The 22,935-nt window shown below is 40.1% G+C and overlaps 1 protein-coding gene across 1 annotated transcript in view; it reads right to left on the reverse strand.

The window, feature by feature from the left end:
• Positions 1-4,039: 4,039 nt before the first annotated feature.
• LOC140916627 (calcium-activated chloride channel regulator 1-like) overlaps positions 4,040-22,935 on the reverse strand; it is a 31,585-nt gene continuing 12,689 nt past the window's right edge. The window contains exons 6-14 of the mRNA XM_073358300.1: positions 22,304-22,531; positions 19,280-19,504; positions 18,170-18,347; positions 16,557-16,663; positions 12,022-12,252; positions 11,191-11,461; positions 9,992-10,156; positions 6,560-6,796; positions 4,040-4,538 (exon numbers count right to left, since the gene is read on the reverse strand). Of these exons, the coding sequence (XP_073214401.1) occupies positions 4,114-4,538; positions 6,560-6,796; positions 9,992-10,156; positions 11,191-11,461; positions 12,022-12,252; positions 16,557-16,663; positions 18,170-18,347; positions 19,280-19,504; positions 22,304-22,531 (2,067 nt within the window). The 3' untranslated portion in view covers positions 4,040-4,113. The remainder of the gene's footprint in view (positions 4,539-6,559; positions 6,797-9,991; positions 10,157-11,190; positions 11,462-12,021; positions 12,253-16,556; positions 16,664-18,169; positions 18,348-19,279; positions 19,505-22,303; positions 22,532-22,935) is intronic.

The raw sequence follows: 22,935 nt of genomic DNA on the forward strand, positions 1-22,935 counted from the left end.
CCTAGTCAACCTCCTCCTGGCCCTGGCTAAAGTGTCCATCTATAAAACCAGGGTGAGGAGGTTGGCCGATGGACTCTCCTGTGACTGTGGGGCCTACTTCTGATCCTCGGTCCATTCACGTCTCCGGGCAGAGTTCCTCTGAGCAGTGTCCACTGACTCCCTTGACACCTTTGAGGAGCAGTGGGCACTGTCTGGGGTCCTCTGCTCGGTGTCCCCGTCCGGTTCCCTTCATTTGACCCTTTGACCGCACTCCCATCCCTGTTGTTCATTAGTTGTCCCCCGTAATTACTTGGTTTTCCAGGTCCTGTGGACCTCCCCCCCCCTTAGGGTGGCGGGGGGGGGGGATCCTTTAGCTTCGCCCGCCCACTTCCTGGATCCCAATAAGGCTACTCTGCTGTACCCAACTGGCCTGGGTCTATCACAGTAGGCTGTGAGCAGTTCGGGGCAAGATTGTCATTTACAGTGTGTGTGAAAAGTGGCCAAAACAAGGAAGCCCCAATTGTAGTTGGGTCCTCTAGGTACTTGTGTAATATAAAGAAGAGGAGGAAGAAAAAGAAGAGCCAATCACAACTGATAGATGAAAACTCAGATCTATCATTTTTGACTGTCCCACTAAATAAGTATTTATATGAGACATCAGTGCATCCTTAAAGAAGCTGTTTTGGTCTATCGGGTAAATGTGTGATTTTTGGAAACATAACTGAAAATTTTTTGTGTGTGTATTCTGATGATCCACTAGATGTCAGTGTAACCAAAGCATTAAGCTGGTAGATAACAAGTCTATTGGCTGGAGAACCAGGACAGAGATGTCCGTGGAACAACAGTTATGCTCTCCCTTGCCCAGTGGACACAATACATGTCGGGACTGCTACGTTTTTATGCTACTCTAGGAAATATGTCCAGGAACAATATCACAGCTGATTATTCTGACTCTGTGATATACTTCCTACCCATACAACTTCTGTGGAGTAGGGATGTAAATACTTTTGAGAATGATGAGCTGGCAGTACCCTTCAGTGTAGAGGTAGGATGAGCAGGCAAAACGAAGTGCTACCAAACAGGTGGAGTCCAGGTAAAACTAGGGGCACTTGAGGGGGTTGATACCCGTGAATGTTGCTTTGTGATTGTAATTTTTCTCTTTATTCCTCCCTGAAAGGGGTCTTTCCAGCTTTTCTTCAGAATGTGATGACTATTCTTCCAGACACCGAGGAGTGGTCCTGGCTCCCTCGAGAGATTATCAGGGCTGCTTTCGAATCAGGCAGAGAGCTTGATGCAAAGTACTACAAGGTGCTCCCTCCCGAGGTTGAGGACATTGTCTCTTTACAGCGCTCCTAGCTTTTGCCATGTCAGGAATGAAGGACCAGCCCCAAACACGGATCTCCAGCTGGTAATCAAACTGTCATCACTAAGTCAAATGCTCCTAGGCTCCCAGATCAATTTTTCTATCTGGAAACAGCTCGGCTATATATGATTGGGCAGATCTATCAGGTGAGAAATCCCCTATTCTTAGAATATTTCTCACCAGGGCTAGAGAGTAATTAAAAAATAAAAAGTAAAACACAATCCTCAATTCCCATGGTCTGTTTTGTTTTACTGGTCTTTATGCATAACACATATTCATAAAGCGTCCAAGCCTTCTGTTTATTACATACTCTACTAATCACTCTCTTCTGTCCCATTCACCTATCCCCAAGAGACGTGAAGAAAACCACCAACATGCGCGAGACAAAACAAAAATGGGGAGTTACATTACCTTTACTTTTGGAAGAGCAACTAAGAGTTCAATTAAATTTCTTACTTTCACTTTATACCATAAAAAACCATCAGCGGACATAAGAATTGCACTACTTAATCAGATCCATGGTCCATTTGAGCCCAGATCCCATCTCTGAAAGGGCTTGTCTTTGTTAGGATATAGATATTCAGGTCTGTCTGTAAAGGCCTGTACTCTAAGAATTTAGGTGTATTCTTATCACTTGGCTAGTTATAGAGGTATAAAAGAAAGAATCAAAACCACTGTCTGCCAGTGTAAGGGCCTTCTCTTACTGTGACAGTCTGAGGCCCTGTTCTTAGGCTAAGGCCTTTGGCTAAGCAACAGAGGCAGCCATAAACTGGGAAGTGAACGGTCACATCCTCACATTCCAAACTAGTCACATTGAAATAAGGTGCTATTGGGCTGTTAGGCACTATCAGGACAGGATTGTATTCCTATCACCTCCAGAGAAAGGGAAGTGCCTAGAAAATGTAAAAGGAAACTAGTTTGATAGCATCCTGTCTGGCAAGAACTCACTTATCAATAGCTCGGATGTGAAATCCTCACTTCTGTATTGTCTTGTCATTATAGTTCCCACTTTGCTATTGTTTGTCTGTATAATCTCTGTCTGGTTCTGTGATTGTTCCTGTGTGCTGTATAATTAATTTTGCTGGGTGTAAACTAATTAAGGTGCTGGGAAATAATTGGTTACATAATCATGTTAGGATTGGTTAGTTAAATTTCAGGAAAATGATTGGTTAAGTATAGCTAAGCAGAACTCAAGTTTTACTATATAATCTGTAGTCAATGAGGAAGTGAGTGGGCGTGGGTGGGGGCGAGAGTGAGGGAAATGGGAACAGGGAATGGGGGTAAGAAAATTGCAATCATGTTTTGCTAAAGGGCAGGAATGGGAACAGGGACACAGGTGTAAGGCTCTGTGGTGTCAGAGCTCGGAAGGAGGATACTAAGGAAGGAAACTGGAATCATGCTTGCTGGAAGTTCACCCCAATAAACATCGAATTGTTTGCACCTTTGGACTTCGGGTGTTGTTGCTCTCTGTTCATGCGAGAAGGACCAGGGAAGTAAGTGGGTGAAGGAATAAGCCCCCTAACAGTCTTCACTCATGATTTTCACTTAATATGTTTGTAAAAGCTAACATGGACATTCCCCAATGTTTGGTCCAGGCATGGTCCAAATGTGGTAACTACCTTGAGCTGTCAGTTAATTAAAATTATAAAAAATCTGAGTGTAGGCATAGCCATGTTGGTCAATATTACTAGATATACGTCAGTGGAAGCAGCAAGAAACCCCATAATGGACAATTATGAAATAATTTGCACATGGAAAACTTCCTCCTTAGCCCCTGTTAGTGATAAACTGATGACCTGAAGCATGAGGGTTTTTATATCTTATAAAATAATTTGATCCCATCTAATGTAACGATGGATGTTTTCATTATCCAAAGAATAGGCGATCTTTTCCCATTTCTGGAGCGTCACATCACAGATCGTGATATTGCAAATTGGGCTTGCAGGAGATGGGAAAAACCAATGAAAAGTCACCTGGTGAATAGCTTTTCCTCTTGGGTGCTACATGCTGTCGCTTCTGTCACATACTGTAGTAGGTGGAGTTTCTGCTACCTAGAAATTTAGTGTTTTCTCTTCTACTATTTTGCATTTGTTCTATCATTTAGAGTTGAAATGTTGCATGTGTGTTTGATGATTTTGTCAGGTAAAAAGTGTTTTCCATAAGATCATTTGTGGATAACACATGGCCCTGATCCACGAATACTTAAACACCTGCATTAGTCATAGGATGAGAGTTGAGTTATGCATGTACCTAAGCATTTGCAGACTCAGAACCAACAGATGTATACATTTATGTTTCCTACACATTGAATATAACTGAAAGGAATGTATGAAAAGCAAAGATTTCAGATCTAATTTCTTCTTAAATCCTCCTTTCCTGACTGCTAAGCAACTGGAAAACAAAATTAGAAAGATTTTTTTCCTACTTTTAAAAAAACAAAGCATAGAGTACCTAATGTTGCAGAACTCTTGCAAGATTAGAATTAAAGCATACAACTAGAATGTCATTTATATGCTACACTTTATAGTGATGTCTTCATTTACTCAGTACATACTTTTAAATTCACTGTTCAGTCTACATACATGTACTATAACATACTATACACTCATTGAAAGCAGATCAAAATACATCTAAATCCACATTTATTTTAAAGTCAATGACTTAATTTTCAAATCTATTACAAATTTGTTTTCCCTTATGTATTTTGAAAACAACAAATAGAACTAATTAGGATAAATACCTACTGAGCTTTCGTCTTACAATTAGTTCTGTTACATTCTGAGCGCAGGGCCTCCCTTTCCATTTTTCTTATATAAAATACAAACAGTTGTACTTACAACTATTAATACAACTATTACAGCCCCAGTAACAATTAATACTATTTTTGAAACATTGATACCATCACTGATAACATCAGGAGGAAGCGTACCAGGCAAGGATTCCTTTGGAGGAAGAAACAGAGCTGCTTGTGCTATATTAGACACCTCTGAGGTCAGGAAAGCATTATCAATGGCACGTATTGCAAAGTAGATTACGGTGCCATTTTCTATTGTGACACTTTCTGCTTTAAACTGAAATGATTCTTTGGTGCCGGCAGGGTTAGGTATCAGACTAGAGGTATTCACGGAAGTAGCATTCTCAAAGGTGTTTCTTAGGTCCAGAAGACTTTCACTCATTTTTATTATGTATCTGTCAGCTGGAAAAAGAGAGGTATGCAAGTAAGAATGTGTTAGTATGCCTATTATACTATCTGTAAATGTAAGGATAGTACAGGATTTGTAGAATAGTTTTGTATCTTTATAAGAACTCCAATGATACTCCATGACCAACCCGACCATTTTACCCACCCAAATTATTGATGGGCCTGCTTAATTGACTAACATCCTTTCTCTGAAGAGCTCTGGACAGAATTCCTGTTAGAACTTATCAGTTCCACATTTTAGTTGGGTCAACAGTCTACTGTTAACTGATGTGGGGCATTCCTCCCCTTCACGAGCACTAACCACATAATGTTCCCAGCACTCTTAGCTTCTGCTGGGCTGAGCAGCAAGAAACCAAAACCAGGAATTTGAGATGAGTCTTCCACATGGCAGTGCAGAGAACTTCCATTAAACTGCCCCCATCTATGCCTTACTCCCCCACGCTTTACACAAAAGTATTTATAGTACTAAAATAAAAACATAACTTTTGGATGAGAAATGAAAATAGGATTTCTTTCACTTGTCTCTAGGGAGTATCCAGGTCAAGTATAAGACCAAACAGTACATCTGAAAAACACAGCAGTACAGGGACCCTGCATCCTGGTCAACATTCCCTCTCTTAATGTGAGCAGGTTCTAAAGCATAGGCTGAGAGATAGAAAAATGCCTGCTCCATTTGCCAGCATAGTTAGTGTGTCAGGGATCTTGCTGCAAATGTGCCTGGCTTCCCACTGTCCACAGTTGTCATTTCAAGACTCTATGGTTCTGTTCTGCTAGTGGGTTTTCTAGTTCTTTGCTTGATTTGAGTTCTACTTCCTGCTCTGCATCTTCTTTTCTGTCCCTTCAGAGAGGGGGTAAGGGGTAGCATAAGAGTGCTATTCCAGCTCTACACCATCAGAGGATGCTCCTAACTGAGGTTATTCTTCTGTTGCTGGCTACTCTAGCTGTAGGGCTGTTTTGAGCCAGACGAGTAGTGAAAGTAGCCACATAGAAGAACCTAGGCCAGTGTTTTGGGGATTTAATGGAGTTGCTGGTTTGTTCCCTGGTGAGCTGGTTGGCAAGAGCTGTAGGTGTATGTAAAGATTTTAATCTGAAGCTGCTCTCTGTGTGACTGAAGGTTGTCTATCTTAACCTCTCTGGCTTGTGTTGATGTGCACACTATAACATAACCTGGTTACAACACACTTAAAATATATATTATAAACGAGACCTAGCTGTGTCCCCATAAATGGACTAAAGCCTTGGACTGTCCATGTTATAATTGGGACCCCTGACTTGTTTATAGTTGCAGTGTAGACAGTGGCTAAGCCTTGGAAGAGTCACTGGTGAGTGTGGTTTTTGATTTGTTTGCCTTTGTAAACTAGCATAAGGCTGGTTGGTATACAAGTTTTGCATTTTCTGTTGTACCAGGTTTGGGAGCACAGGCACTGACTTTTGGCTTTTCCAGGGGGTGCTCCACCGCCGCTCTGCCCCGAGGCCCCACCCTCACCCCATCTCTTGCCACCCCTACTTTGCCCCCTCCCCCAAGTCCGCACTTCTTCCCATCCTCTTCCCACTATACCCTGCCCCATCCCCTTCTCTTCCCACGACCCCTCCCCCTCGCCATCAAACAGCTGATCGGCAGCCAGCCCCGGGACCCTGCTGAACCACTGTGACTAGTGAGTGCTGAGCCTCCCCTATTTTTTCCATGGTGTTTGAGCCCGGAGCCGCCTCAGAGTTGGTGCCTATGTTTGGGAGTATTCCATGTTTCTTTAAACATTTTTTTTAAAGGATTAAGTGGGACTAATGTGAGTATCATATTGAACAGTGAATTTATTGGTTATTAAGTCCTGGTCTACACTAGGAAATTTTATAGAGAAAATCTAGAGTCGGTCAAGCCATAGCAATGGTCATATTTTTTGCAGATGGGAAAGACAGCTCTTTTCCTCACCTCTCCTTTGCTGGCTCTTCATATGTAATTTCAGATAACTGACAATAATTCATCACTTCCAGCTGACTAAAACAAAACTTCACCTTACCTTGTCCCACATCCAAGTCATTCCCAGGAGCTGTCCAAGACAAGTGAATGTTATCTTCTTCAAACTGAGCCTCGAGGTCAATAATTTTACAGGGTGGGAACACATCAGTAGTTCCTCCTGATGGAACATTCGCCACTACAAAAGAACCTCCTGTTGCAACTCTATTGAAACTTCCTAGCTTTGCTTGAATTTCATCATCACTAACTTCAGGTCTCGGGGCATTCATTTTGATTTCACCTGCCCCAAAAAAGAAAAAAATTGCTCATGCTATTTGAACATTACAAAACTCCAAATTGTAACACACTTTTTATCTAGCATCCTTCTCTCTTTAATCTACTTTTTTTGTTGGCCTATTCAAGCTTAGTGCAAAAATTAGCAAGGCTAAAAACCAAAGTGAACTTCAGGATCCTGCATCCTTGCACAAAACTAAGGCAGACCCCCAAAAGCAAACCAGATTTCAACGGCAGTTGAAAGTAGCAACAGTGCCTATTATCAGTTAGGGTATTTAAGGTATTGAGCAGGTGTCAGTGGGAAGTGGTTGTGATAAGGTAGCTTCCACCCATCTCCTCCTAGGTATTGCAGGCAGCATAAGAATTACAATCTTGTAGGAATTTCCTTATTTTTCTGAGTTTAAGTTGGAGACATTTTTTATGTAGACTTCTTTAATTCAGTATATTCTAATTTTCTAGGAATACAGAAAATTGTCCCTCTGTGTGCACACACACACATGTGCAAGAAAGAGGATATGACATGCAAAAGCTAACAATCTAAAATTAAGGTTGAGAAATCAGGCACTCAAAAGTCAAGAAATTCAAAAAGCTAAGTTTTCTATTACCATATTATATATATATATATACTCCTGAGGGAGCTCTGCATTACTGCATGCATGCATAATTAATGAGCCCCGCAGATTTTTAATTTTTTGTGCAGAAAAAGCTTCTGCCGAAATGTTGCTGCAGTTCTGCCTTTAGCCCACCAGAGGGTGCTGTGGTGATTGAACAAAGCAGCAGTTCACAGCCAGCTAAGGAAGAGAAAGCCTGCCTTATTTACAGTGCCTGTCAGGCCAGGTCAGGAGACAGACATGGGGAGATAGACAGCGTGGGGTGTTGGGGGGATCAGACAGGGGCTCATAAGGGCTAGTGGGGGAGGACAGACTGGGGCAGGGGCTGAATGGGAGTAGAGGCACAAGGCAACAGGAGGAAGGGGTGGAGGGAGGTGCAGGGCCACATGGTGAAGGGGTGCAGAACTACATAGGGACAGGGGGTGGCTGAGTGGGGGCTCAGAGACACTTGGGGACAGGGGATGGGTACAGGGACACAGGGACAGGGGAGTAGCTGGGTGGGGACATAGACACACATGGGACAGGGAAGGGGGTACAGAGCCACATAGGGACAGGGGGAGGGGGTGCAGGGCCACATGGGGATGGGGCGAGGGGTGTCTGAGTGGGGGTGGAGGGACACGTGGACAGGGGGTGCAAGGACACATGGGATGAAGGGACACATGGGGAAAGGGGCAGATATGCCTGACTGCATGGGAGAGGCTAGGGATCAGCCAGGGTCTGCATGGGGGAAGCTCCCTAACAATTCTTCCCCGCTCCCCGCCCCCCCAAACCCCCCGTGTTCCATACTTTTCCCACCCATACTCAACAACCCTCCAAGTTCACACCCAGGCTCCTTCCCAGCAATTTACTTCCCTGTTCTTCAGCTCCTCCATTACCCCTGACTCCCCCAAGCCTTTGCACTGCTTCTGAGGGGTGCAGGAAATATGGTTCTGTACTGTAGTTTAAATGAATTATTACTCAGTATTATTGCCTAGTAAGGAATCTACTTGTCAAAGATTCCCTGAATCTTTTTTGTTGTCTGTATTGTTACAGACATACTTGCTGACAGGTATTTTGAAATAAATGACCAAAAATAATTGAAACTGGTGTGATTATATTGTGTTATTTTGACAAATAAAATATGCAGAATTTTGCAGAATTTTAAAATATTGTGTGCAGAATTTTTAATTTTTTGTTGCTGAATTTTAAATTTTTTGGCACAGAATTCCCCAAGGAGTAATAATATATATATTTACCATCATATTGCACAATTTGCTGGGGTGGGTTTTTTTTTCACGGGCGGGGGGCATGTACTGGTACAAGAAGGTTAAGATGTATATTTAAAAAGGAAAACAGGAATAGGAAATACTACATTGTGCGAACACTGAGTGAACACTGAGGTATAAATCTTAACTGTTGGAACTTCCTGAGGTATTTGGGTGCCTAATATCTCACGCTTAGAGTGTGTTTCTTACTCAGTAGAGCAGGAAGTCTGTCTACCCAGAGTCAAATCTGCTGGATTAAATGGCAAAAAGCAAGTTACTATTTTTTTTCTCCAAACAAACCGTTGTTAACCAAGTTCCATTTGCAGAGCAAACTCTGTAACTAGTGCCTTCAAATTATGCCCCCAGTTACACTTGTGCAATCCCACTGAAGGCCAGAGGACTGCATAGATATACTGAGCATGGCATTTGGCCTGCAGACCCTGGTGACAATTCACAAGCCAGAAAGAACACAATTTGATTTTCAGATCCTAGGCTGAGTCTGCAGGGCTCTGAGTTGTTAACAGCACAGTTGTTCTTTGTAAATAGAACAATTTTCTTCTGGAGTGATTGAGAAAACAAGTGTAGAATTTGACAATACTATTTTTACAAAGTCACTTTTCAGAATAAAACTATATTTTAATGATGAATTAACTGTTTTCTTTGCATTTGATTTCTCTGGGGCCTCTAGATCAAAAGAGAAATGCAAAAGTAGTAGAAAGATGAAAAGATATACTAAGTCACAACACACTCGTAACAGACTCACTGTAAAAGTATCATTAACTGAAGCTCCATTGATTGAGAAGGCTTAAGCAGTAAGACCTGAATAGCAGTATCCATACCTGTGGTTTCTGGAACTGAGAATCTTTAACTCACATGCCTAATGGAAAGAGTCCTGAACAATGTGTCCAGAAAACCCAACAGAAGAACAGAAAAATTCTCATGTGGATGCATTAAACTGATAAATTTAAATTTCCTAACTTTGAAACGGATTCCCTAAAACCTCATTTTTAAGTCTCAGTGAAACATACAAATTTAAAATTTCTAACTTCAGCTGTTTTTTTATATGATTTTCAGTTCCAGGATCTTTGGCAACTCCCATGTGTTCCAAAGAGCACTTAATTATTATAATATATATTTTTTTATAAAATGTGGCACTATACCCATTGCTCAGATATAGCAAAAATGCTGTGGTTCCAGCTACTGTTTTCTAAAAGTATAAACAATAGTGGAAAAGATATATGTAACAAATGTTAAGGTTAAAAAGCTTTTTGTGAAGCTAAATGATCTCCCATTCACCCATATTGAGAGAGAGAGGAGAGAATTTTCTACTTCATAAATGTTTCTTACCATTTTCTATGTAGCCTGGAACATACAAGGCTCGGCTCTGCCTGCGGCCAAGTCTGACAGTCTTATTTCTCCCCTGGATATGCACTTTTAAGTTGTATCTACCATTTCCCTTGAAAGATGTAAAGTACTTTGAATAGATTCCATCATTCTTGGTAATATCAGCACCTTGACATACAAATATTAATAATTACCCATCCAAACAAGGTAGTTTTGTTAAGCAAGGGCATTTTTTGCTGTTCAGTTCATAAACACATAGGGTCTACACCTTCTTCTATTGAAATCAATAAGAGCTTTGATACGGACTTGGGTGAAAACAGGATCTGTCCCATTGTGTTGACATGAGCTCATTACTTATTTAGCTGGAGATAACAATGTAGCATTAAAACATGTTACTGTGTATTTACTGTTGTTTCCAATAGGCCAGCAGTTCTCAACTACTTCTTAGTAGTTCTCCATAGTAGTCTGATCTGTGGAGTCCTTCTTGGTGGTCTGCAGACTAACATACTTTGAGATTGAAGCAATGATGGAATGTGGGGAGGAGAGAGTCTACAGTTTGCATTACATGGTTCAGATAATGGAGAAGGTGGAGAACAATAGAATTATGCATTTGAATCACATCACCTCTGTAGGCACAATAGATTTGAAAAGGAGAATAATAATCCATGTAATTTATACTTTTGAAGGAGATGTTTTTAACATTAGCTATACTGTCTATATAGCATGTGACAAGCTGTAGAAACAGACTCTTGCTCTCCTGTTCTGCCACCCCCATCCCCTCTGCAGGGCAGACCTGTATGAACATAAGTTCAAATGGTGAATATGGCTGAATCAGACCCACAAGGCAATTGACCCCTTTCTGTCTTTGTGCTAGCTATTTGCATGATGAGTAACAGCACAGGAGAGGGAGAAGGCTCTGCACAACCATGACACTTCCCTTCTTCTTGGGCACAGTTTCTCTTTCTCCTCCTTCCTAACACACCCAACAGCGTAAGTGCACCAGCATGTCAGGGCACACATGCTGCACCAGTTTAGACCCAGTGCAGTTTATTCTCATCCTGAAGCTGTGGGGGAGACCAGAGTTACCATCTCCCTCCACTAGATGCCTCTTGTTCTGTGCTCATGGCATAGGCATGGCTGAACCAAAATGGGGAATGTATACATTTCTTGACAAAATGTAAGGAAAGTAATAATCAGATTACCTGAACCATCATCAAGGAGTTTGAGCTCCACTGCAGATCCAGTCTGTGGTTCAACAGTGGCCATCACGGTTGCACCAAGAACAGGCAAAAATCCTTGACTAACTTCTGCATAAATCACCATTGGATGAGGGAAGTTGTTTGTATCCTTATTCATGTGGGCTTTCACAGTCACTGGAGGCACAGTCAAAGATGCTGCTCGAGACGTTACTATCATTGATATGACTTGAGAAACTGTGTGGCTATTTTGAATCCAATATAACCAATCTCCCACCTGGAAATCAAATAGATATAAAAATATAATATAAAAACTTCATTAGTCTAAGGGCAGCTTTGTGTTTCCCTTAGTTAATTATTATCTTAGTTCAGGGGAGATTTCCCAAGGCAAACAGGGCAGTTAAGGTATTGCTACAGGACCACAGCTAAGGTATTTTGCATACCTTACTTGTGATTCTTCATGCTCTCAAATGTTTGGTTTCTTTTAAATTTAACCTTATATCTGAATTTGCTCAGTTTTAATGGTGGATGTTTGAGAATTATCACATTCTTGGAAGGATTAGAACCTGTATATTATAGATATGTACTCTCAAGCTTAATTTCCCCTGAATTCAATATTTTGTCTGGCCGTCTTGTGTACTTGGGATGTGTATAGTGCATAATAAAAAATTAGGAAGAGCACAGACAACCAACTTCCATGGCAAGTCAGTTGAGTTACAGGAAGGATAAAATTGGTTCATTAGGAATATATGTTTATAACTTCTAAAAAGAGAAGGTGCATTTTAGTCTATGAAAATGTTAACATATTTGAATAATAAAACAAAGTTTAGTTTTTACCTCTGCAGTGCCTGCTATATTCAGTCGAGCTGTTCGGAGGTTTAGATTACTAACTGTGAAGCCTGAAGTTCTATATTCTTTTCCTTTGGGGTCCCTCAGTAAAATGTCTGGTGGAGATGTGCTTTGATCCCATGTAACTACAAAGAAGGTGTCATTTCCCACAGTGCTATCTATAGTCACCGTACCATTCATCCACTGCTTGACTGCGACACTCCGAGCTGTACTTTCAAGCTATTAGACAAATAAAATATGTTTTACGGCAAGTTAGCAGATAAACACTTTAAATACCAGTAATTTCAAAGTGGTTCATTTTCCTCTTAAAGGGGAGAACAAATCAATATTTTGTCTATTCAGAGGGCACCTCGACTGGCTGGTGGACAACTGGCCCACTACTGGAAGAGGGGATAGAGGAGCATTAATGCTGTCACAGGCCTGTTGGCACCACGATGAGCAGGTCTCTGCTGTTCTGTGCAGAGCTGAGGGTTGTGCACAGGAGGCAGGAGCCTCCTGACACTGTGCCTCCACACATGGGGAACTAACAGGAGGATGAGGGCCACGTGGATTAGCCATTGAAGGGAGTGGAATGATGAAGGCCTGAGCACATTTTCAGTAATGCCCATTTGCAGAGTACAATTACTTAAGAATGTGAAAGTATAGTAACCAAGCATCTCCTTCCACTGTTATATGTGGTCTATCCACCTACCTATCAAATCACATCTGTGCAGGAGATTAGTGCTACATTTCCTCTCCAGCTCTAAGCCTGTTTCCAGAAAGATCGCACAACAAGAGAGCCATACAACCACACGTAGAGACAACAGAAAAGCAATGATAATTGAAGAGACAGAAATAATAAAACACAGCAAGAACAGAAACAAGATTTCCTTTACCAGCATTGGTATTGCACACGTGGGCCACCAGAATTTACAGATAAGCTATCAATATGAGTTTTATAGTGGCCCACTGGACTACTAGGCTGCCAGTAGATTTGCTCACTTCTCTTTTAGGGATTAGAAAAACTACAAATAGAAAAGTACCTTTTAATAAAATAACTTTCTGTTTAGAATAAAAATGGGAAGCTAGATACTGAAACGCTATTTCAAAGAGCATCCGAGCAGACATTTGAGAGTCAGGTGTTCAGACGGTACTCTAGTGATGAGATTGATATAAGTGCTTAGAAAGTGAGATAAACTGTCTTTTAATAGCAGCTGTTAATAGCCCAGAAAATAAAGAAACATTTTGTTTTCTTTCTCCTGAATAGAGGTGATAGTGGAGCTACAAAAACAGGAAACCTAATAATAATGGGGGATTTCAGCTCTCCCCATATTGGCTGGGAATGAGTCACCTCAGGATGGGATGCAAATATAAAATTTCTAGATATCATTAATGATTTCTTTTTGTAGCAGCTAGTCCAGGAACCCATAAAGGGAGATGCATGTCTTTAACTAGTCCTAAGTGGTTCACAGGATCTGGTCCACGAGGTGAATATAGCTGAACTGCCTGGCAGTAGCACCAATACTGTAATTAAATTTAACATTCTTGTAGGGGAGAAAATACCAGAGATACCCCCTCAGCAGCATTTAACTTTGAAAATGGGAACTAAACAAAAATGAGGAGGTTAAATGGAAATTAAAAGGAACAGTCAAAGGAATGAAATGCCTTCAAATTGCATGCAAACTTTTAAAAAACACAAAGATAGAGGCTCAAAAGAAATGTCTACCTCAAACAAAAAAAATGCTGTTAGTTTTTGTCCCTCTTGCTAGCTGCTCTTCACATTCTTTTTTGGCCTTCCCAATTATACTTCTGCACTTGATTTACAAGGGTTTGTTCTGTTCTATTTTCCTTAGTAGGATTTCACTTCCAATTTTTAAAACATGTCTTTTTGTTTCTAACCACATCTGTTTACTCCGCTGTTTAGTCATGATGGCAGTGTTTTGGTCCTCTTCCTGTTTTGTTTGAGTACATCAGAGGCGGGAAGCCTGCCAAACAATCACTGAAGCCACTGGATGATCAAAGTGCTAAAGGAGCACTCAAGAAAAACCAGACCTTTGTGGAGAAGCTAAATCCATTATTTGCATCAGTCTTCACTGCAGAGGATCTGAGCGAGGTACCCACACCTAAGCCATTCTTTTTAGGTGACAAATTTGAGGAACTATCCCAGACTGAGGTGCCAGTGTAGGAGTTTTTGGAACAAATAGATACATTAAACAGTAATAAGTCGCCAGGACCAGATGGTATTCACCCAAGAGTTCTTAAGGAACTCAAATATGAAATTGCAGAACTACTAACTGTGGTATGTAATCTATTGCTTAAACCAGCCTATATAAATATGACTGCTGGATAGCTAATGCAATGCTGAGTTTTTTAAAAAGCTCCAGAGGCGATCCTTGCAATTACAGGGCAGTAAGCCTAACTCCAGTACCAGGCAAATTGGTTGAAACTAGTAAAGAACAGAATTATCAGATTAATAGATGAATGTGATATGTTGGGCAAGAGTCAATATGGCTTCCGTAAAGGGGAATCATGTCTCACCAATCTACTGTATTAGTATTCTTTGAGGGGGTCAACAATTTTGACACAGTCTCCCACAGTATTCTTGCCAGTAAATTAAAGAAGTATGGACTGGATGAATGGACTATAAGGTGGATAGAAAGCTGGCTAGATTGTTGGGCTCAATGAGTAGTGATCAATGGCTCCATGTCTAGTTGACAGCTGGTATCAAGTGGAGTGCCCCAAGGGTCGGTCCTCGGGCCGGTTTTGTTCAATATCTTCATGAATGATCTGGAGGATGGTGTGGATTGCACCCTCAGCAAGTTTGCAGATGACACCAAACTGGGAGGAGAGGTAGATATGCTGGAGGGTAGGGATAGGATACAGAGGGACCTAGACAAATTGGAGGATTGGGCCAAAAGAAATCTGATGAGGTTCAACAAGGACAGGTGCAGAGACCTGCACTTAAGAAGGAAGAATCCCATGCACCGCTACAGACTAGGGACCGAATGGCTAGGCAGCAGTTCTGCAGAAAAGAACCTAGGGGTTACAGTGGACGAGAAACTGAATATGAGTCAACAGTGTGCCCTTGTTGCCAAGAAGGCCAATGGCATTTTGGGATGTATAAGTAGGGGCATTGCCAGCAGATCGAGGGACGTGATCGTTCCTCTCTATTTGACATTGGTGAGGCCTCATCTGGAGTACTGTGTCCAGTTTTGGGCCTCACACTACAAGAAGGATGTGGAAAAAGGATGTGGAAAACGTCCAGCGGAGGGCAACAAGAATGATTAGGGGTCTGGAACACATGACTTATGAGGAGAGGTTGAGGGAACTGGGATTGTTTAGTCTGCAGAAGAGAAGAATGAGGGGGGACTTGATAGCTGCTTTCAACTACCTGAGAGGTGGTTCCAGAGAGGATAGTTCTAGACTATTCTCAGTGGTAGAAGAGGACAGGACAAGGAGTAATGGTCTCAAGTTGCAGTGGGGGAGGTTTAGGTTGGATATTAGGTAAAACTTTTTCACAAGGAGGGTGGTGAAACACTGAAATGCGTTACCTAGGGAGGTGGTAGAATCTCCTTCCTTAGAAGTTTTAAGGTCAGGCTTGACAAAGCCCTGGCTGGGATGATTTAATTGGGGATTGGTCCTGCTTTGAGCAGGGGGTTGGACTAGATGGCCTCCTGAGGTCCCTTCCAACCCTGATATTCTATGATTCTATGATAAGTTATAAATAGCACAACCCAAGAGCTCTGGTAGAAATAGGAGGAGGGGATAACTCAGTACTACTAGCCTCAATTATTTTGAAGAAATCATCACTGAGTTGAAATAGATCATGAGACATGTCAGGAAAGCTGGGAATCAAAATGTTATCTATTGTTTAGAAGAGAAGCAGTTAAGATAGTTTCCTCATTATTGATAACGTTAGTATAGTAACTATTCTCTGGAAGACAAGATCACTTATTTACAAACATACACATACACATATTCTATTGTTGAGAAAAGCCCACTTCCACTTTAATTGAATTGTCTCGTTAGCACTGACCCCCCACTTGGTAAGGCAACTCCCATCTTTTCATGTACTGTGTATATATACCTGCCTACTGTATTTTCCACTCCATACATCTGATGAAGTGGGTTTTAGCCCATGAAAGCTTATGCCCAAATAAATTTGTTAGTCTCTAAGGTTCCACAAGTACTCCTCGTTTTTGCTGATACAGACTAATACGACTACCACTCTGAAACCTGTCACACATACTATGGTATTTCTGACTACCTCTATCTATATAAGTCCCTTTGCATTAGCTAATTGTGAGAAATTTTAATTTTCTTTGTTTCACAATCTGTTTCATTTTATTGTTAATAACAGACCACACACACACACACACACACAAACACAAAAATTCCCACTGCCATTTCCAAATATCAGTTTATATTTTAAGATCAGTCACTGGCAGTGCAATAGTTAAGATTAGAGACTACTAAAATTACTCTTAATTGATCAGTAACTGATTAATAATGTGAAAAAAACAAACAAAATTTGAAACTCAGACCTGAATAGACTGTTCAGCAGTATTTCCACTTCCTGATGAAATTCCACTGAATGCATCAATTAGGCCATTGGAATCAACTGTATCTGTGGCATACAACTTTAAGCCTCCTGAAATGTGATGGTTAAAATAATCACAATAGTCATTTACTGTAAAACAGTAGGTTTTTGTTATGTGCCTTATGTTTGTTTAGCTGTTGCTATAGAGCACAGTGTTAGTTTGATAAATCAAATTTTGATCTTTTATTATCCTTTATTCATCTCAAAATAAGTGCAGGGAGGAACCACTGTGTGGTGAGGAATCAATTAATACAAACACCCAGAGAGTTCCTGCAAAAAGCAAGTCTGACCTGGGAAATGATCCCATCTGTTCACTTTTTAACTCCACCTAGCTTGGTCTGACTAAGAATTGTCACCTGTAGCACTTCATCAAGTACAGTGCTCACTTGCTCATGGGCTGTTCTTGGTAAGTCTGGACTCTGAGCCATGGACCTATAAAGTGCAATTCCACTCTGAAAAACACCTCTGTAAAAATGACATGGTGGAATTCCAAGATTATTGCTTCTCAGTGACTCAGATCAAATCTGCTTAGTTTACAAATATAACGTTTGGGCCTCTTTTTCATTTGTGCTGAGCACCCATAATGCCAATGGGAACTTCTAGTGCTCAGTGTCTTTGGAAATCTGGCCATTTATTTAAAACAGTGAGCACTGCCCGCTGAGACTGGGCTCTGAAAGACCAGCTGCGTTCTTTCTGGCTCATACAATCATTTAACACTAAAGATTCTGTGATCAGAACATAGTGAACTATTCTGTTATACTACACAAACCAGAACAGAATTCAGGTTGTTCTTCCACAGCCATGTTGGCTGTACAGTGCTAACAAGAGTAAAAAGCAGTGCAATCTTATTTAAGTCCCTGAAGCAAGAAAATGTGACTCTGAATACACAAAATGAGCATCTCTGTTGACTAAGAAGGTGCAATTTATACATAGTCACTATTCAGAGTCAAGCTACATTCTAAATCAACACATGGAATTCCCATTGGTAGTTGCCCTGTACTGCAGCCTCACCCTGAACCCATCTGGCTTTCTTTAAAATGGCTGAAGGTAAAAGTAACAGTGCAGCTCCAACTCAAAAATCCAAAGCAGACCTGACTGAGCCTCCTAGTTGTAAGTGTAGAGCCTGTGGTTGCTAAGTCCTCAGCTAGAACCCTCTAGCTGTGACTATTTGTGAGTTGGTAATTGTTTAACTATTTAGGACATTAATAGATTTGCATATTACTGCTAAGTAAACCTCAGAAATAAAATGTTAATCACTTAAACAGGAGCTTATCTTTTTGTTTAGAGGAACATCCTCCAGTAACATAATTATCAAACCTTGCTATTTAGCAGGGTGTTATCAGGATACAGTTTTTTTAAAGCAAGAACAGATAAAGATAAACAATTGCTCCCAATATTGTTGTGTTTATTCAGCTGAAAATAAACATTCTGTAACTATGACTGGAATTAGCTGATCTTATTTTCTTTTCATATTACAAGCTGTAAACCACTCTAGTTTTACATTTCATGCTTAAGGTGTGCATGCCAAAAGTAGGATTAGTTTATAAACTTACTTACCTGTCATGTCTGAAAATTGTTCTAGTTGTGGAGCAGCACTTGGCCCTAAGGCAATGGTGTGAATGATTGATCCACTTTTTTCTACCTCTGTAAGGCAACTGCTCATACCTGAATCCTCTCCATCCGTCAGCAGTACAAGTTCAGAACCATCAAGATTAGAGTATTTTTGTTTAATCACCTGAATTGATAAGAAAATTTCAGGTATTAGCCATAGGACTTTATTGTAAATGTTAGCTGCTATAACACAGGCAGTGTCTACATCAAGAGAAACTCTTAAAGTTCAAGTTTAAAGCAAAATCTTTTCCTTACAAGTGTGAATTGTGCTGGTGTAGGAGGCTGTGTCATGTGGCAACAGCTGAATTGAAGGAGTCTGAATTACACTGCCTGTACAGGGCAGGATGGTTCACAGGAGAGGTGTCTAAGGGTAGCACACTCCTTACAGTATGCCAAGTAGTAGTAACGTGTGTCTGCTGGCCCCCACTCCAGGTCCTGCAGCCAATGACAGCATATGCACAGGGCATGTGGAAGCCTGTCCATGCCCATTGAAACTATGGAAAATTATCTTTAATACAGTTCTGTTCTGGAAAGTAACTTGAGAAATCATGGAGCATGAAGGTGTCATTTTACATAACCCCGTTTCAGAATAAAACCATGCTTAAACCAATGTTAAAATAAACAAAATTTGGATTTTCTATATGAGAAGTTATATGATTTTGATCTTCTGCACAATTCCTTGAGATTCCGGCAAAGCATTCTTGTAAGATTTTCTCAAAGCAATCTTATTTTTTTGCTCGTATAAACATAACAGGGCCTTGTTAATTTCTTAGCTCAATAGGAGTAGTTTCAGGGCCTAACTTGATTGAGCTTCCTAAGCCTCTCACTATAAAACACATTTTAGAAACCTCTAATTGTTCTTGTAGCTGTCTTTCTGAACCCCTTCCAGTTTCCCCATCCCCTTTGTGGATACCAGAGTCAGTATTCCAGTAATGATCTCAGTACTGCTGTACACAGAGGTGATATCACCTCCCTACTCCTACTCACTATTCTCCTCCTAATTCCATTTCATTATCACTGCATTCCAGGATACATTCCCCCCAAGTTCTCCTTCACCTCAAATCCTTTGCGTACTCCTTTGCAGATGTTAGTTCCTCCACCAGCTGATGTAGGCAGGTGTGCGATAAGATTCTGGCGTATATTATCACTGACTATTTGTTGTAGATTACTTTTAATTTGTGCTGTAGAATGGAATGTGACAATTCCAACCCAGGAACCTATTTCGATAATCTGTAGCAGGAATATCTCCGCAGCTTGGTAAAGACGTTTAATGCGGTTATTCTGCAGGTGAAGAAAGGGATGTACTTAGAACTACCAAGGCTTTTCAAGAGAGATCGCAAAAAGCAAGAATACAGCAATTACTAATGTTGTTCAGTTTGTACCGATAAATGGGAATGTACCTGCCATAGAGTAGATGAGAGATTTGAGGGGAAAATATAGAAAATTAGACAGATACCCAATATCTGGGTACCCCAAACTACCTTACACATCATCCCCCGGCATATTCTTTCCAGACCAGTGGAGATGTACACTGTGTTCTGCTTTCATGGAAGGGTATTTGCATATTGAAACATCTAGGAGATATATAACTGTGTCAGCCAAACAGCATTCTAATAATGTGATGATATTCCTCACAAATACGGGTTTTTCTTTCACATTGTTTAAATAAAATCGCTGCAGCCTCAGAGAACAGTACTCAACCTACTTATGAATTAGGATAGCCCCTCTATTTCACAGTTTCCTGGCATTTTGAAAATTTGATAATTTCAGTGAAAGAATTTATTTTAAATGCAAATATTTTAACAGATTGCTGAAAACCAGCTGAGAAAGTTTACCCTTGGAAGCTTTCCTTTCTCTATAAAACTAGCTGTCATTATTCTTGATCTAGTTAAGGATATTCTTCCTCTCCTATATTAAGATTAAGGGATGGGCTGATTTATATCTTTTATCTCTGGAAATCTAGTACATGTTTGCCACTTAATAGCTTTGGGTTGAATTTGATGCTAATGACAGTAAAATGCTCATAGTACTAGTCTACATAAGCTTTTCCAATCTGAAATCTCTCCAGAAGAAGGAATGCCAGCTGTATCAAAACATTTGGTTGTGAGATGGGTATAAATAATCATTAGAGAACACCACATTCATTTTCACTTGTGATCTAGAATTTGAAGTATTATCTCTAGAGGGAAAAGGTACCTGCTTTCAGACAGTGTTTAGTACTTTACTTTCAAGACCTCTGAATTCCATTCTGCTCAACTGTAGCTCATCACAAAATACATCACTTATTTGAAATCCATACCTTTCTTTGTCCCAAAGAAAATTAAATTATGATTTGATATTGAGAAATACTGAATTACAAAACTGAAAGCATATAAAACATTATATAGTACCCTGTAGGCCACAGAAATACGCCATATGCCATTTTAAACATCTTCCTGTGCATTTTCATTGGATTCATTATTGTGGGTTTGTGTCAAATATTTTAAGAGACACTCACAACCTGTTTAAGCCCCATAAATTATCTTTCTGAGAAAGAAGATGGATACCATACACCATCCTTTGCAAATTCCATACCATAAGCCTAAGATTTTTTTATCAAAACTTCATCATTTGGCTCCTCAGTGGAGTTGTGTTGATTGTTGAACTGAAGACCTAAAATATTAGTATTTTAAAGAAAGCTATAGTAGAACTCTTATTTATACCATATAATCATATATATGGAGTACATGATAGTGTGATATAGCATGAACTGGAGATTCTAATGTTGTTTCTTGATGATGAAATTTTGAGTGACTATATTTGGTATGACAGAAAAAAGTATTTTTAGAATGTTTTAGAGAGGTTTTAATTTTTTTATATTGGGACTACTTTGTATCCCTCCACCTGTAAAGCCAGGTGCCTTTGTTATCATTATTCAACCCACAGAGGGCTCATAAAGTCTTTTAAAAATTACAGAAGTTTTTTTCCAGACATAAAGATGCCACCATTTTAAAGCGAGATATCTGGAGCCTCTCCAGGGCACAAAAGGATGTTGTGCCTCCCACAGGGAACCTGAGGATCTTCTCTTCCCAGAGATATACTGGTGGGAAGGTTCTATTTCTAGCCTTGAAGGTCTGAGATATATCAAACTTGAAAGTTGTAACATATTTGAGAACAGACGTTGTCACTAGCTCAGGATTGAATGTTTGAAACAAATACATTAGGGATGAGGAAATTCTGTATATTAGGGAAAGAATACATCAGAGGTTCATATAAAAAATAGCTCTTGGAAGCTGGGTAGTGGTTTGGAATGTAAGAATAAAACCTGAGGGGATGGATTTATGGGCAGAAGGCAGGTGAAGCTTGAAAAGGTACAGGATAAACTGCAAAAAATGTGGCAAACTTATCATATGACTCTCACTTCTACGTGCTATTTATACATATGAACACATCTTATTCAGGGAGGTTATATTGGATTTACTTTAAGAATGATAAATTTGAGGCCCTAAACAGATTGAGAGTCTCTTTAAAGGCTCATATCACCTGAAGCAGCCTTTACAAGAAGAGAATTGTGTTAAGTTTAAATAAAAAAAAAGCCTCACCCTGGTTAATCCAGCATCACTTTATGACAACCCAAATTTTTGACTCATTAGGATGAATGATTATGAGGAAAGGTATTTCATTTTTATTTTGCTATACCTAGTGACATATATTGATTTTTAAAATAATTTGAGAGAGTCACATATGAATAATATCATGAAACTTCCATCTATGATATATTTTCTGTTTTGGGGAAGTACAGTGGTTCTGTCATTCTGGATCTGAAACTAAAAAGAGGAGCAAAAGTTATCTTTTGTAAAGAAAAAGAGACCAAGTCTGGCATATCATTTTTAGGAATTTGATGAGTTTCCTTTTAGCAATCCCTAAATATGTATAATGGGAGAAATAGTGGCCTCAGTTTTTTCTTAAAGAATAAAGGATGGTTACTGAAATATTGACAAAGGAAAATATTGTCATATATATACACCACATTGTTTTATAACTGCCTAACTGTTTCTAAGCAGTTCTGCTAAAAATAAGAACTTATATGTTTATTCTTACCCCAGTCATGCTCCCAGAAACATCAAGTACTAGACAGACGACTCTGTCTTTGGTCTGCAGCAATGAGAAGGAGGTCTCAAATGGAGGACTTGCGCTATTTATTTGAGAGGTGTTATTGAAGTCAGGAGAGTTCATAATTACTTCCCATGTGCTGTGGTAGTTGCACATTTTGTTCTGCATATTTGTAGCCTTTTCATTATGAGTACTTCGATCACAGAACTCAACCACCTAAAAAAAGCCAATTGGTAGAGAAGAAAAATTATTGAAAAAAGCAAGTGAACACATGTAGTAGCAAATTCCAGTTTACTATTTTTCCATTGCTCACCACAACCACAAATACAGAAATTCTTTGCCTGCTCTAAGGGCTATAGAGAATAAAATCCTTCTATGTCCTGGACCTTGGAAAAAGTCATCAAAGAAGAGCGTTCCCCAAGAATCTGTCTCAGGGGTTACACAGGTATGTCCACACTGCAATCAGAGGTATGAGTGAAGCTCAGGCAGGCATACACATGCTGTCTTTAATCCAGCTAGTGTCTCTACTGATAGCAGTAAAAATGTGGCAACATGGGCTGTAGAAACCTACCCGGAACCCTGGATATATACTTCACATTGCTAGCCTGCACCAGTGTCCA

Source organism: Lepidochelys kempii, chromosome 8 (genome assembly GCF_965140265.1).
Source record: "Lepidochelys kempii isolate rLepKem1 chromosome 8, rLepKem1.hap2, whole genome shotgun sequence".
NCBI classification, from domain to species: Eukaryota; Metazoa; Chordata; order Testudines; family Cheloniidae; genus Lepidochelys; species Lepidochelys kempii.